General features: G+C 36.4%; 2 protein-coding genes across 2 annotated transcripts; one reads left to right on the top strand and one right to left on the bottom strand.

Moving 5' to 3' along the window:
* Window positions 1-756: 756 nt before the first annotated feature.
* Window positions 757-8,708, bottom strand: ensab (endosulfine alpha b). Its single transcript, XM_007578866.2, has 3 exons — window positions 8,504-8,708; window positions 5,037-5,159; window positions 757-3,910 (listed from the first exon to the last, which is right to left on the bottom strand). The coding sequence occupies exons 1-3, from the start codon at window positions 8,558-8,560 to the stop codon at window positions 3,737-3,739; spliced, it is 354 nt and encodes a 117-aa protein (XP_007578928.1). The 5' UTR covers window positions 8,561-8,708; the 3' UTR covers window positions 757-3,736.
* A 366-nt stretch (window positions 8,709-9,074) lies between these two features.
* hormad1 (HORMA domain containing 1) lies at window positions 9,075-16,005 on the top strand. Its single transcript, XM_007578864.2, has 16 exons — window positions 9,075-9,166; window positions 9,408-9,468; window positions 10,391-10,535; window positions 10,633-10,696; window positions 10,967-11,003; window positions 11,170-11,190; window positions 11,351-11,377; window positions 11,456-11,523; window positions 11,866-12,020; window positions 12,953-13,110; window positions 13,252-13,320; window positions 13,431-13,491; window positions 13,862-13,914; window positions 14,227-14,304; window positions 15,449-15,502; window positions 15,589-16,005. The coding sequence occupies exons 2-16, from the start codon at window positions 9,436-9,438 to the stop codon at window positions 15,682-15,684; spliced, it is 1,119 nt and encodes a 372-aa protein (XP_007578926.1). The 5' UTR covers window positions 9,075-9,166; window positions 9,408-9,435; the 3' UTR covers window positions 15,685-16,005.
* The last annotated feature ends 1,184 nt before the right edge of the window (window positions 16,006-17,189 follow it).

The raw sequence follows: 17,189 nt of genomic DNA, 5'->3' as shown, positions 1-17,189 counted from the left end.
GTTAGTAAAATAAGCCAATCTATAATCCACTCATTCTGCCAGATTCAGGTCCTCGAGAAAAGACGATAGGAAATGGGAGCCAATAAATATGAACTCTGGATCCTGCCTCCTTCTGACGTCACTTGTCATGCCCCGCCCCCCAAAGGAAACACTCGTTAAAAGAAAATTGCTTTACTCCAGAGTTTGTGCTCACAAACTAATAATTTGAAGTTGAGAGCTATTTCATGAAACTGAATATTCACTTAAAACTCAGCTGTGTTCTGACTGATATTAGGAGTCAATCGTCTCAGCGAAAATCAATACAATCAAGTAAAAATCAATACAATCAAAAAGTAGCCTTTGTTTTATATATAAAAATTAAATAATTATTTCATTTCTATATAGTTTCGCTTATGTTTCTGGATATGCTTTCTACACACTTGCACAAATATCTGGAATTTAAAGTACTATATTTCATTTGCTTCAGTTTCTGGAAGCGCTTTCTATTCTCTTGTGGAAGATACTGGAATTCACTGGAATTTCACCGGAACTGCCCAGCCAATACACTGCTCTAGCTCCCCCTAGTGGCCAGCTTAAGTTTATACACCTTTAAAGTCTTGGTGTATTTTCTCAAACCTATCGTTTGAGATTCTTTTACAAATTTGTGTGTGTGCTTCTAAGGTTTGTGGCATAGAACCTCCTATGGTTACATCTATTGCTCAACTGCAAAAATAAATAAATAAATAAATAAAAATAAAAATAAAAAATCCAACTATATATTTTATTAATGTAAAAGTTTATTTCAAATACTGACAAAAATCCTCTCATCTTCCACACAACAAACATTCCAAATAGCCCTGTACTTTCTGAAGTGTCAAAATGTTTCCTTTGTTCTCCAGTGATCCTCATCATGTAAACCCCCCCTTCTTTAAAGAAGGAAGGCTCCTTCTGACCTCCTTGCAACTATCATGGGCCAGAAATAGGATGAAATACACCAATTTTGCAATAAAAGAACACAACAAAAATGGGAAACATCTGCTTGCAAAACAAGAAAAACACAAAGATAAAAGCAGCACAAATGTATCAGAGTACATAGCCTGTCATTTGTTTATACATTCTGGCACGTATTTCTCTTCTGGATGACACACCCTGTTTGTGAGGTTTAAAACATATCTAGTCAATTTCCTCTGGTTTGCTCTGTGCATCAAAATTTATGCTTTTAATTTGATTTTCAACAAGTCTTTTTTTTTTCTGAAAGCACAAAACGTTAAATTTAAAATCAAGTAATGCTAAATCGTGAGTTCTTGTTAATCAAGGTGGCAAAAAAAAAATTAACTTTTCAGCACTAATCATTGGTAATTAAAAACAGTCTTATATCCAGTAGATTTTACCTCAGAAGCTAAACAATTATGAAACGGAAATACTGCGAGAGAAAAAAAATCACGCAAACTTAAAAGGACAGGCATTCTTTACAGCGTATCATCTCAGATTTGTCCTTGAATCAGCAGCATTTACACACATTATCAAACAGATTCATGGAGCCTCTGCAAAACACCGATATACAGCAGAAGTAGTGCTAAAACTGAGGAGAGAGGAACCACTGAATCAGAAATAGCTCAGGCTACAAAAAGACCAAAAAGCAGGTGGGAAACAACAAAAGTCAAATCCTGTTGAAGTCTATTTACAATAGATGAGACGAAGAAAAGTGTTGCATTCATACAGCACCATAACAAGATCATATGCACAGGTCACTTCTCTTTCACACACTGCAAATTTGACACATTTAAAAAGTGAGGTTGCAGATGTGGTGGGTTTCGCCTACATGATGGAGTGTAAGTTGGTGAAAGTTCCCTGAAGCAGTAATATACACTATTTTTTCCTTTATTAAGTGCACATATCCAGTTTAAATTCTTGACTTGCGTGTAAGGGTGCACATTCAAAGTCTTGAGATGTTGCAATCGCTCTATTAACCTGTTTTACAGGCTGTATCCCAGATAGACGTGGCACATTGTTCATGCTCACACTTTGCCCCCATCATCATGTGTTATAAAACCTCTTTGCTTAGCTGTGAGCTCCTGTAGAGACGGAGCAAGCCACTTGAAAAAGCCGGCTAGGCTTTCTGAAGCTTCGCCTATCAGGTTACTTGCTGTTTAAACACAGACGCCCTGATAACAATAATCAAGTCAGTTTGGGAAGAAAAATCTGCAAGGTGCAGGTAGTAGATCTATATTCCAGCAACAATGTAGGAAAGTAAACAAAATAGTTTATTTATTAGTGTTTTCTGTTGGTAGTTTGTTAGCCTGTGATGAATGAGCCTGACGCACATTTTGAAAGTTTTATGAATAGCCTTCAAAATCACTCGTCAGTCCAATGAAGCACGTGAGCTGCTCCACATCATCAGTTGGAAACTAATGACTTACTTTTGTCACTTCAAAAATGACTTTTATGGATAAATAAGAGAAAAAAATCTGGATCAAATATTTCAACGTCGCAAAAAATTCTAATTGTCTTGAAGTTCTGCCCCATCATTATCAAAAATTAAACATCACTTTTGAGAGTCTATTCAAGGCTTAGCTTGGCAGCTAAAGTATGGATCTTTATTATGTTGTTTTTATTATTACTTTTAAAGCAAAGCAACTTTGAGCCTAAAATTTAACAATACAATCCCAAATTAGTTGATTCTGCGCTCCTGATTCTCTAAGGCATGCTATCTGGACTAGTTCTCAAAGCACCACGGTTAACACAAATTACGTGCTTGTGCAAGGTTGATTTACCGAAGCATAAACTCTATACAGAGCTTTTCTACTCCCCCCACCCCCACATAAATCTTTTAGGTTATAGTAAACACTTTGTCTAGATGCAAATATGTGTGCATGTAAATGGATTGTCAGGACAGTGTTTGCTTTGATATTTCGCCTAAATCAATAAGCATATGCCCCTCTGCTGTTAAAAAATACTTAGATTTTGTGTCATTTAACAATCATGCAGCATATTTAGCGAGAACAAGAGCAGAGGGGGTGGGACAACATCAGCAGAGAGACAAAAATCGAAAGTTTTCAGTTCTCATTTGCCTGAGCTGCAGCGGATGACCTCAGGTACCATTAGATAAAACTGACTGACATGTGAGATGCCTCATATGCTCCATTCTTTTCCCAAATGTGGATTAAAACTACCTTCCCCCCTTATTGATTTGGTATGCAAGCGACTATTCACATACTTCTTCCGACACCTCCCCACTGCTTAAGTCAGCCACCGGCAAAGGATAGAAACGTAAAGATCGAAGAACAAACTGCAGCCACGGCTCCTAACGCCTTTACACACATTGTTTTGGTGTCGCTCAGGATGCAATAAAAAGAGAAATAAACACACTATACAGAATACAAAGTGCATTAAATCCGCCCCTCCAACCCTGCCTGATGACACACACCTACTGTAATGCATCTTGGAACACTACAAACCAAGATATAAGGGAGGCGGTGGAGCAGAGTGCGCAGACAGAACAGAGCTGTGCGTGGTGCGAAGGCAGAGAGGGCTCCGGCTTTGTGGCCACCCGAACCACCGCCCAAGCCCAGACCACCCACATACAAGCACAACAGGAGTTTTAACTTATACAACTCTGCCCAATATGTTAAAGCCAGTGGTGTCTCGGGATGAGAAAGGAAGAGAGAGGAGGGGAGAGGAGTGGACATGTTGGGAACACGGGGTAAAGTGGAGTCCTAGGGGGATGGTGTCGAAGATGCCTCTCAGATGACGAAGGCTAGCCAGCTAGCTTGCTGGTCACCAAGGATGACTTCCTCGTTCTCGGTAGATCCTGCGGCGTTGGGATATGGTCACCGGTTACCAGGTTCTTCTCGGGTCCGGCCACAGGAAGCTGCTTGTTCTTCACCTTGGCTTTGGCCATGTTGTAGTCTCCCGAGTCAAAGTACTTTTGCTGTGTAAAATCAAAGAGCAGACCTGGAATCAGATTTGGAGGAACTGCAACACTTCGGTTCATACTTCTGAAAAGCATAAAGTTTATAATTTGTTTAATCTGGTTTAAAGACACTAATGTGTTCATAATTGTAAGATGGAAAATAGCTGCATTCTCCCATGGCCTGCCCTGGCTACGCCCACTCTTAGCCAGAGATTTCCCACATCTCCCAGAATGACTTGCAGCAACCTCCAGAGGTATGAGCTTGCTGTGGTTTACAGTATGTGGAGGTGGAAAGAGCAAGAGCTTACCAAGTCATAGCAAAGAGGGAAAAAAACCTGAGAGCTTTGCTGTTTAAAATACAAATTAAAGGACCCAGATAGATGTGATCCGTTCATATACCGCAAGTTTAGGTTTCGGCAGCAAAGAAATGCATCTTCAGGGTTCTAACATCATTTTTTAATTCCAAATTCCTTACATTTAAAGTCACCAACATTACAGATCTAAGTAAATGAGCCTGTCCACTGCAGATATTTCTACAGTGGTCAGGATTTATACAGGTACCATGCAAACATCACTGCAATTAAACATTAGCAAGGTGGGCGCATCACTAAACATTTTGTGATATAAAAGACACAAGCTAGATAAAAACAGAAATAGAAAAGAATAAAAGAAAGGCAGAAATGACCCAGATAAAGGAAGACAGAAAAGAAAGGAAGAAGAATGAAAATCGATGTATTGTCATTGTTAAAAAAGAAAGAAAAAGGAAAGAAACATAGAAAGAAAATCAATTTATTGTCATTTCATTGTTGCCCTGAATTTTAACCCTTGAAGTAGAGAAGTGACTCTCTCATTAATCTTCTTAGCTCCCCTCACTATCCTCTCCAGGACCCTCTTGTTTGTCATACTGCAGGTGGAGTTTTAGTTGTAAGCAACATGGAATACTCATTAACTATGTTTTAAACAGCTGAATGTTATGTTTGTTAGGAAATTTAATTACAAGATTTTAATTGATTTAAAAAAAAGCATCAACAAGACGAAACAATCAGTTTTTCTTACTTATTGACAGACAGTAAAGCTGTGACCAGTTTACACTAACAAGCACTTGTCTTTTCAGCCATGTAGTGGACAACCGATGGCTACCCACCCCTTTCTGTAGCCTCTTCATCAGGAAGTCGGACCCACCAGGCTTCTGGCCCAGACCAGGATACTTAGCCTTCAGTTTGGCCTCCTCTGCCTTTACTGGGTTTGCATTTTTCTCCTGCGAGTCCTGAGAACAGAAAATAAATAAATATATAAAAAACTGTAACCATGTCACCCAATAAAAAAACATCAGGACAGAATAAGCATAACCATGAAACCAAGTAATATTGTATAAACTCCAATTTCAATTTCTTTTTGGGTTTAAAAAAGTACTAAGCAAAAAATAAAATATTCTGTTTTGAAAAAGAGAAGTTCGCCTGAATAATCAACTTAAAAACTGCTGCTGAAAAATGTAACCTACTTCTGTAAAGTGAGCTTAGATTTATGATAGAGCCTGCTGGGAGCTGGAGATACTTCATAACAATGTGAGTCACAGCATGAACTCTTAGTCCTCTTTCTCATATAACCAACATGCCTAAGAATTAACAGCTGAAGAAGACATTTCCACAAATAAAACATTTCATAAAAGAGGAGCTTATACTACTAAGGAACAATTTTTCATTTGTAATTTGTCTTTTCCAAAGATTTTTACTGGAAAAAGTATGTTTTTACAAATCTAATTAGGATAAATTTTAACCATTTAGTTGTAAGCAACATGAAATACTCATTAACTATGTTTTAAACAGATGAATGTTATGTTTGTTAGGACATTTAGTTACAAGATTTTAATTGATTAAAATTGATTTAACCAATTTTAAAGTCCACTTTAAGGGTGAAGCATTATATGCCTTGGATAATTTTATAATGACACTTTCTTGCAATATCAGGATGTTTTTTTCTTTTTTCTTTTTATATATATATTTTTATGGACAGTGAACAGATAAGTACAACACGTAATAAACACAATGCAAACAACAGAGACGTCTCTGCAGGCTTATACACGTCGGTCAGGTAAGATGACTATAATCCAAGTGCCAGTCAAAGTAAAATATTGAGGCCATGAAAATATGCCTCACCCTTTATGACTGAAATGTGCAGAACTTTGACCTGGATCTCAAACATCACAGAAAAAAGGAAGTTATAAAGTTCTGAAAAGTAAATGGAACTAAAGTCATTTAAGCAATCTGTGTCTGGCGCTCTCACAGAAAATTCTGGTTCTACCTGAACTATGGATATGAGATAGAGCATTCAGTCTGCAAAGCTTGCTGGGCCAGGGATAAAATGTGACTCAGGACACTGAAGCCGATGAACAGATTCCCTTAGGAGGAGGGGTGGGAGTGTGACTCAGTGAATACTGGTTCACTTGGGTCCATGGCAAGAAATTTATGAGCTACTATATTTGGTCTCAATGCAGGGAAACAGCCATATTCCACACCACATTCTGTGAGACTGCTTTTACAGCTCTGTATTTGTATGTGGAAAGCTGTAAAATTCCACTCAACCAGCACCCAAGTTTGATTTGACAATTTAACAGCATGCAGTTGTTAAACATGGCTTCTGCTTTTCTCTCTGCATCATTCTCAGGGAATTTGGTGTCACAGAGTTAAACAATAAAGTGCAAGAAGCTTTAGCATATTTTAAGGTCTTAGAATACATACTATGCCATTTGTTTTTTATGATATGAGGGTTAATTTCAAACTCCCAAATGGGAACAGATTCCCATTTGTAAGCACAGGAATTAGTAAATCGCTATGGTTGTCCAATTTGCAATTGAAATGTAATTTACAGATTCATGCTAAAACTATAGAATAAATAGAGTGCAGCATATTTTACTCTTGTTCCCTTTAAAGTAATCCTCAAGTTCTCAAAACATTTCCCACTCTAATTCTCTTTTGAGTAGATTGTTTGAAACATAGAGCAACGTGTTTAAAAAACTCACCTTGGCTGTCTGTGCTCTACAATACAGTTTATCTACGTGTTTATCTTGTAAATGGCTGACACCAAAATTTTAAAAGCACCACTAAAGACAACCCTGGTACCAGGTTTGAGAACCTTGCACCTAGGTTATCTACATTTGGATAGGCAATGATGCACCAATCAAGTTATAAATAGGTGAAATTTATAAACACATTGATATGTTTCTCTTTGAATATTTGCTATTCACTTTCTTTTACTTTTATTATGCATAAAAATAGAACAATTTCAAAATGCGAGCATTCAGTCCTTCGAACATAAAAACAACTTTGACGATTATGACAAGTTAAGCTAACATCCCAATACTACAACACAAAAACACTAACTTCAGCAGCTCTGTTAGTACTAGCAAATCGGAGGCTGCTTTGTGGTCTGACTGTTGGATTAATGATTAAAGGATTGACTGAACCACCGCTTCAAATACTGCTTGATATTGGAGGAGGCAGTTTGGAGAATTTCTCAGTCTGTATTTATTGCTGATGTTTGGTCAGATAAGAAACTTGATTTATTTTACCTGTACATGAGAAGAGTAAGGTCTTGTTTTCAACTATATTCCTAAATTCAGCTAATTTCATATATAGACACATACTTGATTAGTCCATACAAGGTACACATTTGTCTTGATTTTAGGATTTAGCTATCATGTTTCATTTAAAAACTAATACATAAAGAATGTCTTGTGTTTAAAGGTTGAATATTCTCTGTAATTGCTTTAGCAGTGCCAGTATCATATTCAACAGTAACAAACATGTCCTTTAGGATGAATAATAAACAATAAAGTTAACTGACTTATTCTAACCAATAAACTTGTAATAAAATTCATCAAAGATTTATGGGAACATTTTACTGTGGCATGCTTGTGTTTGGAAGCATTTTCACTGGTTTCAATGTAAATCAAGGGAGATAAATACTCCAAGACTTTCTCAACTATTACAATTGTGCAAGTGTGTTAATTTATAACTTGAATACAAAATACTGATGTCATTTGTTTTGACACATACATTTCTAAATTGAAATTTTTGCTTACATACCCATGGGTGGACAAATTTGTTGTGGGATAGCACACACATAAAAAAAACAATAACTGGATGCCAAAGTTAAGTAAAGGAATAAATTCGTAATCCAGAAACCACAACATTTTTAAGGAGTCCGTTTTAAGGTCCGTCCATTGGACACATTTAAGATATTTACTTTAAACTGCAGTCATTTGATTGTTTATATGTATATCTATAGACAGCAGAATGTCAAGTTTTGTGGTTTTTCGTGAATAACTGGCAGCACAAACCAAAGAGGCCTGAGCTACTGTGGAGTCTTCAACCAATAACACAAGAACGGGACAAAACAAAGTGACACACAGGCTGAATGCACCGAATCATTTGACAGCTGATGTACATAACTGTCTTATTACACAGCAAACCGCTTATAAACAGCTGTACGTGTCCTCTGGCAGTATTATTAATTCGTATCCAGCACTAAGCATTTTGAACACTTCACTTGAGCTATTTTATCTTAGCCATGTCTCGCTAGCACCCTCCGCGGTTAACAGTGAAAACCCACCTGTTTTTCGTCCTCGTACTCCACTTGGGTGTCCGAGTCGAGATTTTCCGAAGACATTGTCTGAGTGCGGTGGACCAGCTATTAGTCCGTTTGCCACACAACACAAAGGGGTTGAATAAACCAGGCAGCGTTAGATAAACCTGCACTGAACCTAATCCTGATTTTCTAAACACGACAGCTCCCCAACAAAGATGGCGTAACGAGATGTGACGTCATTACTTGAGGCAAGTCCCGTTTATAAGTTGACACGCACTTTAGCCAATAGGGTGCTAACACTGCTTTGTTCTTAGCCAATGAACTATCCCTATTGTCTTCACGCGCTGTGATTGACAGCCAACGCTCCAATGGGTTTTCAATTTGGCCCAGGGGCAATGCGGGGGAGCGCGCTACACTGCATCAGCGCAAAATATGGATAAGAAACACAAAAGTGAAGTGTTTTTAAAAATAATTTTATAAAATAATTTCAACATATGACTAATAATTGTTGAATAGTTTCACAACATCTGTTGTTTATTAAATTAGCGTTGGTTAGAAAGCCGTCTGTGCTATACTTTTTAGTCATTGCCTCCTGCTCTGTGATTGGCTGAGTTTTAATTAAAGAAAAAAAGAAAAGCGTTGGAGAGTATTCTTAACGTTGATGACCCCTGAAGCTAATACTTAAAAGTTAGTTGTTACTCATTTTATCTTAAAAGAAATAGCTCTACTTTTGTTTTAATATAGTTTCAGTGTTATCATTTTGTAAGAAATTCACATCAACCTATATTGAAATAATTTAAGTTTTTTTGTTTCTGGATAACTAGCTAGCTAACATGTCTGCTAGCTAAATTATCCTTTAGCAATGACAGGTTAATAGATTTCGTTTCATATTTCCCTAATGTATTTATTATTTATTTTATCTTTGCAGATTTTTTGTGTTTTATAATTTCTAACAAATGGCATATGCTCAACAAGTGAGGCCTTCACAGGTAATTTTACTTTTAACTATAATTAATAAATATGTTAGTGTTTCCCATTGTAGCTTCTGAGTCGGAAACGACTTTTTTTTTTTTTTACATACTGATAATCTTAAATGTGCTTTTATTTTAAAACCACAATACTAAAGACTCTTCTAACTTGGATTGGATCATTCTACACTATTAGCAGAATAATTCAAGTTCAGTTTGTGATTTGTGAAATCTTTATTTGATTCGTGAAAGTTCAATAAAGTTCGATTTAGCACGGTTTTGCACCTAAACCACTTTAGAACTCTCAGGAACAATTTTAGACTCTTCAAACCTGGACAAGATTATTCAACATTGCCAGCAAGATATTTCATTTCATTGTTTGTGAAACATTTATTTTATTTGTAAAAATTCAAGCGCTGTTTTAGTGGGGGTTTGTTTGCAACTGGACCACATTAAAACGGATCCAATTCAGAAACTACTAGACTCTTCAAATCTGGAGTAGATAATTCAAAACTAACATCAGAATAGTCGAAAGCAAGTTGTTATTTACTTTGTGAAAGTTTAATAAAGGGCAATACCAGTCTTTTATTGTGTCTTGACCACAATAGAAAGAGTGCAGTTGGCCTTTACAAATACAGTTAGCTAGTAAACTGCAATGAATAGGACAAATGTGTAGCACAATTTATCATTATAGGTATAGGTATTTTTCGTTAAAATAGACACTGTTTGAAGTATATATTTATGAAGTTTCACTTTTACAAAATAGACAACAAACTATGTTCTTGGTATCTTTCATTTACATTTTCACCTGAAATATTTAAGTGTTAAATCTGCAATAGCAAATTAAAATTATTTAAAATTTTGACTTGTTCTTGATACAATTATGTCAAATGCATCACTGCCTCTGTTAAATAAGCCAAACTTGTTTGTCTTGCTCCTGCAGGCTGCTCAGGCACTCCCTGATGAGGTTGCCTCTGAGGAACAGTCGCTTATTGTTGTAAAGAGACTTCTGGCCATCGCTGTGTCTGGCATCACATACCTCAGGGGCATATTCCCAGGGAGAGCCTATGGAAGCAAATATGTTGAAGGTTAGACCACATTGAAAACGTTTCTCCCATTCACAGCATCAATCATTTCAGTTTATTATGTGGACATGTTTACAGGTTCTCACTTCTGTTTTTGCAGATCAGAAAGTGATGATCCTGAAAGGGGACCTTGACTGTCCTGGAACTTCTCAGATACATCAGTGGTAAAATATACACAAAGCAAAAATTAACACTGCAGGATGAGCAGCATATTTAAATAATTTAGATTTTATTTTTGAATCTCTCGGGGTCATAAAAACTCATTGATGCTGCACAGTTAAGAATGCTTACATTTTGCAGATGAGTGCAGAAATAATTTCCAAGTTTTTGTTTAATATACTTCCTGATTTGCTTCTAAACAGAACTTGTGACTTTAAGTTACAAACTTTTTATGTTTACAGTGAGAATAACAGATTGATTGTCAATTCTTCCAGGATGCAGGGTTGCTTTGATGCCATCCAGAAGAAATATGTGAGTCGAGTTTATTCTTTTACCCACAGAGAGATTGTTTGAATGAAATGCTCATCTGGTTTAGTCGCTTTGGATCATAAACATAAATTCATTTTTACCAACATAGTATGTTTTCATATCTAAAGCACTGTGGACAAAATACTTTCCTATTTATGTTTTCAACTAGCTGCGAGCGGCCATAATGTCTGTAAGTATAATGAAATTTTTAACCTCCACATTAGAGAACTTGAACATCAAATTATGCGACTGCACCACTGTATGAAGTTTCATTTTGTTCTTTTTTCTCTGCAAATAAAGTTTAATAAGTCTATATTTTTAAAATGTTCTATTGTTTTGGCTTTTTCTAGATCTATACTGATCCAAGCAACCCTCAGGTACTGCTCAAAAGGTTTTCCTGCCATTGATCACCAATATTTTGTACTTTTTGGGACTCATATTTTCTTCTCTTTTAGAAAGTGACTGAATATTACCAGTTTAAGATCCAGTACACTACAGAAGGAACACAAGTGGATTTCGAAAGGTAAACTGTAGTAACTGGGTCCACAAAATTTCTGAAAGTTTATGTTCAAGTCAGTTTTTTGCAAACTCTTCTTATCTTTGGTTGGAATAAAATTTGAACTCCTGTATTTAGTGCATTGCAATGTATTTGAAGTTAGTAAATTGAATAATAAGTGTGTTTTCTTTTAGTACATAAATATCAATACAATTGCACTAGAAAATTGTTTCCCAACATGCACAGTGACTGGTCACTGTGACCTTGGCATGAAGGTTTGTGCATTTAGTTCAAACATCCCACTTATAAATTTCAGAGGCCATGCACATTTAGGTCATTTTGTTAGTGTTTTCCTCTTTTTTTCTTTAGCACAAACAACAACCAGAAGTTGTCAACGACGTCTTTCGGAAACACGAGGAAAGCAAGCATCTTGCTGGTGAGGAAGCTGTACACCCTGATGCAGAGTCTGGGTCCTCTGCCAGACAATGTCTGCCTCAACATGAAGCTGGCTTACTATGATGAAGGTAAGACAAGCTGAAGAAAGGAAAAATTCTTCCAGCTCAGCATGGAAATAGCAAACCACATCAGGTTTAAGCATTGTTTTCTTAAGTTTTATCTTATGAAGTTTTAGGGGTTTTGCTTTGTTTTGTGTAGGCTGCATCTTGACGTTTTTATTTGTTGATGTCAGCGTTCCTACATTAGTAGTATCCAAATGTATATTCTATTTTTGAATGTGATTTTCATCAATTATTTTTTGCAGATCTTGATGAAGCATTTAGGCTCTTAAGCAGCAGCTTTTTATATGTAATTAAAATATAGTAATCCAGTTGAGTAGAATTCTTTCCATGATCAGAAATACACTGTTCTGCTTTATGTGGGTTTGAAAACTGGCAGCTGCTGCACTTTGAACTGATCTGATGAATTTAGACACATCTAATCTCAGTGGTGTCTTACTGTAGGCAGCAGAGTGCCACCACCCTGGATTTTCAATCCTAGATTCAGCATCAGCATTTCTTCTTCTTGAGCATAATGAGTTTTTGATTTTGACTGTCAGGTTTGCTTTCTGATCTCTGAAATGAAGAAGACAAAGTCACTGGCAATGACTGAACCTGCTAAGCGCCACCACTGAATTTAGGTTCCCATGTCCCACACTATATGCTAAAAGCAGTTTTCAAAATTAATGTGCTGTGCAAATAGATGTAAATATGTCATTTTTACACTCAGTTTTTTTTATTTTTATTAACCAGGCCTTTAATGATCATTTCAGCTTTTAATCAAGGGACAGGAGTAATTATTTGGTTGCAACATACAAATGCCCCACTAGATGTTACCAGATCCTTTAATCCGACAGCATTTGGTGCAAAAATGTCCAAAACCGTTTTCTTTTCTTTTTCACTCTCCTTTGATTATGGTTTAAAGGTTTGACTTTCATGTGTTTTATTCCTTTTTCTTGAAGTCACTCCTCAGGACTACCAGCCTCCAGGCTTCAGAGAGGCTGTAGGAAACACAATAGAGTTTGTGCAGGAACCAGTCAAACTGACAATGGGCAAAGTTGCCACGCCCTACCATTGTGTGAAGTTCGACATGGCCACAGAGAGACGCAGACTGGAGCAGGTGCACTGATAGATAGATGGAAAATTAGTTTTCTCAATAGTTTTCTGAAAAGGCTAATGTTTGCAACATTGCTTTTGGATCGTGGTTTCTTAATCAAGGTTTCCTCCAGTGGACTGTTGTGTTATTTATTTTTTCATTCAGGTGGAAGAGAGTGCTTCTGTGAAGGAGAAATGGATTGTGAAGATAGAAGAACAAGTAGACGAACCACTGGTCTGAGCACATCCATTTCTTAAAAAAATTGAGACAGAGAGGCTTACTGCCATTGCTTTAGCAATACTAGTTCTAAACTTGGTGTTCAGAAAATTTGTTTTAACCTTTAGAGTCCTGAGTTGGAACAAGTGGAGGAGGCGGAGAACTACGCTACAGATGTCGATAACACCGGTAATAATTCAGAGTTACATCTACAGAGTCAAACTTGGTCTGTATTATGCTGAAAATAAAAACCTGTCTGTGCTTTGACAGTAAAATAGCTTTGAACTACAACAGTACTGAAATGAAAATGGGCAGGCACCTAGATAAGAGAACAAATACATTTATTTTTCTGAACGGTTGATTCCACAAAGTTTATCTCCCACCTTGATGGATAAAATGCTTTGAGTTATATTTATATAAGCATGTTTTGTTTTTTTTGTTTTTTTTGTTTTTTTGTGAGAGCCTTTAACTTTTACTTGAAATGCTTATTTTACTTTGAAGTTAAACATAGTTTGATTTGTAAGTAGAGTTAAAATAACTTCATCTTTTTTACCTCCAGAGATCCAGATGAACATCCATGAGAAGAATGAGAGAAGTGCAGAAGTCCCAGAGGTATGTTTGTTTTACCTTAGACTTAATCCACACATCATGTATGATGCATGTTTAATTATGCAGAGCTGCTTTCAGTCAGAATTGCACATGTAAAGAGCACTAATTGTGTAACACAATAGTGCCATTTGATGCACTTTCATTATTGCCAAGTGGAAACTCAGAAAAAACAAATCTTTTAAACAAGATCCTGATATAGAAAAACATCACTGAAATGATGAGAAGTTCATAGTGATGTTAGCCTGTTAGGGGATAGTTTTAAAAATCTTTGTTTGAGGCCATTAAACATTTGTTAATATTGTTTCCCTGTGTCAGATTATGATAATGGAAGCCTCAGACATGGAGTTGGGTGTGAAGAGAACCAGGAGTGGACGGATAATCAAGTCCATTACGGTAGGTGATCCAGTTAAAACTAATCAACCAACAGATTTCATTTTGCTCTCTACCAGGTAGTGATAAAGATGGAAAATTCAAAAAATGCTGAGGGTTAGAAACCTCCCAGATGAATTTATAGGAATTACCAGGAAAAAAAACTCATCATTAGATTAGATCATCAGACCATGCAGATGGTAAATTTCATTCCTCATTAGTGTGGATTGTATATTTGGTAAGTAAATATAGTTGATGTGTGGTATTAATATGTAACTTTGCAAATACAATATGAATATATCTCATGATTTAGATTTTGATTTAGTTGCATTGAACATTTGAAAGATGATCTTAACTAGCTACATCAAATGTGATATTGTTTTTCTTCTTCTCCAATTCACTTGTAAAATATTCTGAACTCAGCTATTGTCTTATTTTACATTAACATCCCAAGTGCACCACTGGATGTGTAGAGGTATGCCTCAAAAGTGAATAATTAAAACTTGATTAAGTTTGAAGATGTGGTTTTATTAAAGTGAATTAATTTGTAGCACTGCCTGTCTATAATAGAACATTTAGATGCAACATAACCAGTATTAGTACTTAGCCATAGTTTACCAGGCCTTTAGAAGACAAACTGTCCCACTTCATCACAGATCATCCATTGTACTTAACAGAGTTGCTTTTCCATATATTCATCTTTTGTTTCATGTTAGATCAATCTGAAGTGTTTGTTGTAGAAAAGCTACATCCTATTTATAAAGTGAATATGAGTGCAGGGATTCTTGGCACTTCTCCTGAACGACGGCTTAAATGTAGGATCTAATGGTTCATTATTCTCCTCCTGACTGGCCATAAAGAAAAGGGCCGCTGTGTCAACTTATAATGGTACCCCAGGGAAACAGGAAGTGGTAAATTACCCATTAAATTTTCCTCTGATCAAATTATAAACATCTTTATTTTATCAAAATTGTTGAGGGTGGCACAAAGGATTTTAAGAACAATTATTCTTTTATATGTGGGATTTCTCCCCCCCTCCAAAGAATCTGAGTTCTTAAATTAAAGGTTGAATTTTTCTGTGTAAGATTAAGCTTCAGGATTTTTTTTTTTTACACGTTTACCTGTTTTTTCTAAATACGTGTGTGTGTGTGTGTGTGTCTGTTGGCAGGAGACAAATGTGACTGTGAAGAATACACAGCCAACAGCAGCAAAAGAAAAGACAGTGAGAAACCCAATTATTCATTTTATTAAAATACAATCTATTAACTTTGAATGTGGCATTTAAAAAGTAATTTCTGCTGATTTCAGGTTTCTCAGTATGACATTCTCAGCAGCCAGGAATCATCATCTGCCTCCACAGCCATAAAGAAGCGCAAGTTCAGCGAGCCTAAACATCACTATTGAGTACTGACCTCAGTGCAACTGAAGCACTTTGTTGATTTAAAGTCATGTTTTTCATTTCTGTGATGAGTTGTGCAGTTAGTTTTTTTTTAAGAAAAAACACTGATCTGTTTAGGAACATGTTTTAGAAGCATTTTGAAGTTAAGACTACAGCAGTTAAAGTATTTGTTTTGACTGTCATATGTGTTGCATCCATGATTATTTAACAACAAAGCTGTGCAGCAGCCACTTTATAAGAACTGCATGCTTAATTATTAAAGCAACAAATAAATCTGTGTAGAATTGAATTGCAAATTTCAATAAAATATAAAAGTGTTATATAAAGACGCTTTACTTTGTTTGCAGTTTTATTTTACAAATAAGTCTGGAAATTGTTCCATGCATTTTTACAAGGGCGCAGGAAGGAACTCCTGTAGCAGTTTGTATTACTGCGAATCTGAAGAAGACTCTGACTGAAGACACTGTTTTTGTGTCACAGTTTGATGACGATGATGCACAGTGTTGCCTGTAATGTTCATGTTAGGAAGAATTTGCGTTACAGTCCTTTGCAGAGATTGCAGAGAAGATTAGTGAACAGTTGGATGGAGGAACCCACCAGACATTTCACTGGGCCACTCTCCTTCAACTGGGACAACGAAGCTGGTCAGAATCAATGGCAGGATAGAACTGGATAATGCAAGAGACTTCAGACTGGGGCGGAGCTTAACCTTTTAGCAAAACTGCAACAATAAACACACAGCCAAAGTTATAACATCATGGTTTACATTTTTTCTTTGTTAAAACATCCCAGCCAAAGTCCAGCACTAAATGTAGGTGAGGTTCTGTGGAAAGAGTTGAAAATTGCAGTTCACTGAAGCTCTTCAAATAAATTAATGAACTTGAACCATTCTGCAAAAGGAGTGGACAGAAAATTCAGTCTGCAGATGTGGAAAGTAAAAAGTGGTTCAGCAAAGTATTGGTTTAACCTTTTCCTTTTACTTCATAATTTTATTTCTACATCTAAACACAATCTTAACTGACTTTACAACCCTGGTGTTGTAATAAAGCGAGCTGATAAACTTTCATTTAGTCTAGATGTTGAGCCTAACATTATGCCTTTAATTAGTTATTTATTTAGAAAAACTAAATGTAGATGCTAGTTTCAACTTCCTGTTTTAACCAAAAAAAGTAATTTTACTCAAATGTCACTATTTGCATGAGAGGTGCCTTAAATGAAGCTGTTAAGTGAAAGTGGATTAAATCTGTACACAGTGACCTTTGGGCCCAGATAAAGGCCCATCAGCAGCCTCCCGCCCGGCAAGCTGTGTGTTTTTAATCTCCTATTGTTTTTTCCCAGAGAGGGGGACATTTGCTGATAGACTGCCTTAACCCACTGCAGATCAATACCACAGGAAGCCTTTGTGATGCATATCCAAGCAGCCCCTCCTTTCCACATGTCTGCAGCGGAAGGCCAGAGGGGCCAAAAAAAAAAAAAAAAAAGAGAGACTCCCATCAAATCAGTCCTCAAT

Source organism: Poecilia formosa, unplaced genomic scaffold, assembly GCF_000485575.1.
Source record: "Poecilia formosa unplaced genomic scaffold, Poecilia_formosa-5.1.2 Scaffold495, whole genome shotgun sequence".
Classification (NCBI taxonomy): domain Eukaryota; kingdom Metazoa; phylum Chordata; class Actinopteri; order Cyprinodontiformes; family Poeciliidae; genus Poecilia; species Poecilia formosa.
The sequence above is the reverse complement of the archived record's forward strand: the minus strand, read 5'-3'. Positions and strand labels throughout refer to the sequence as shown.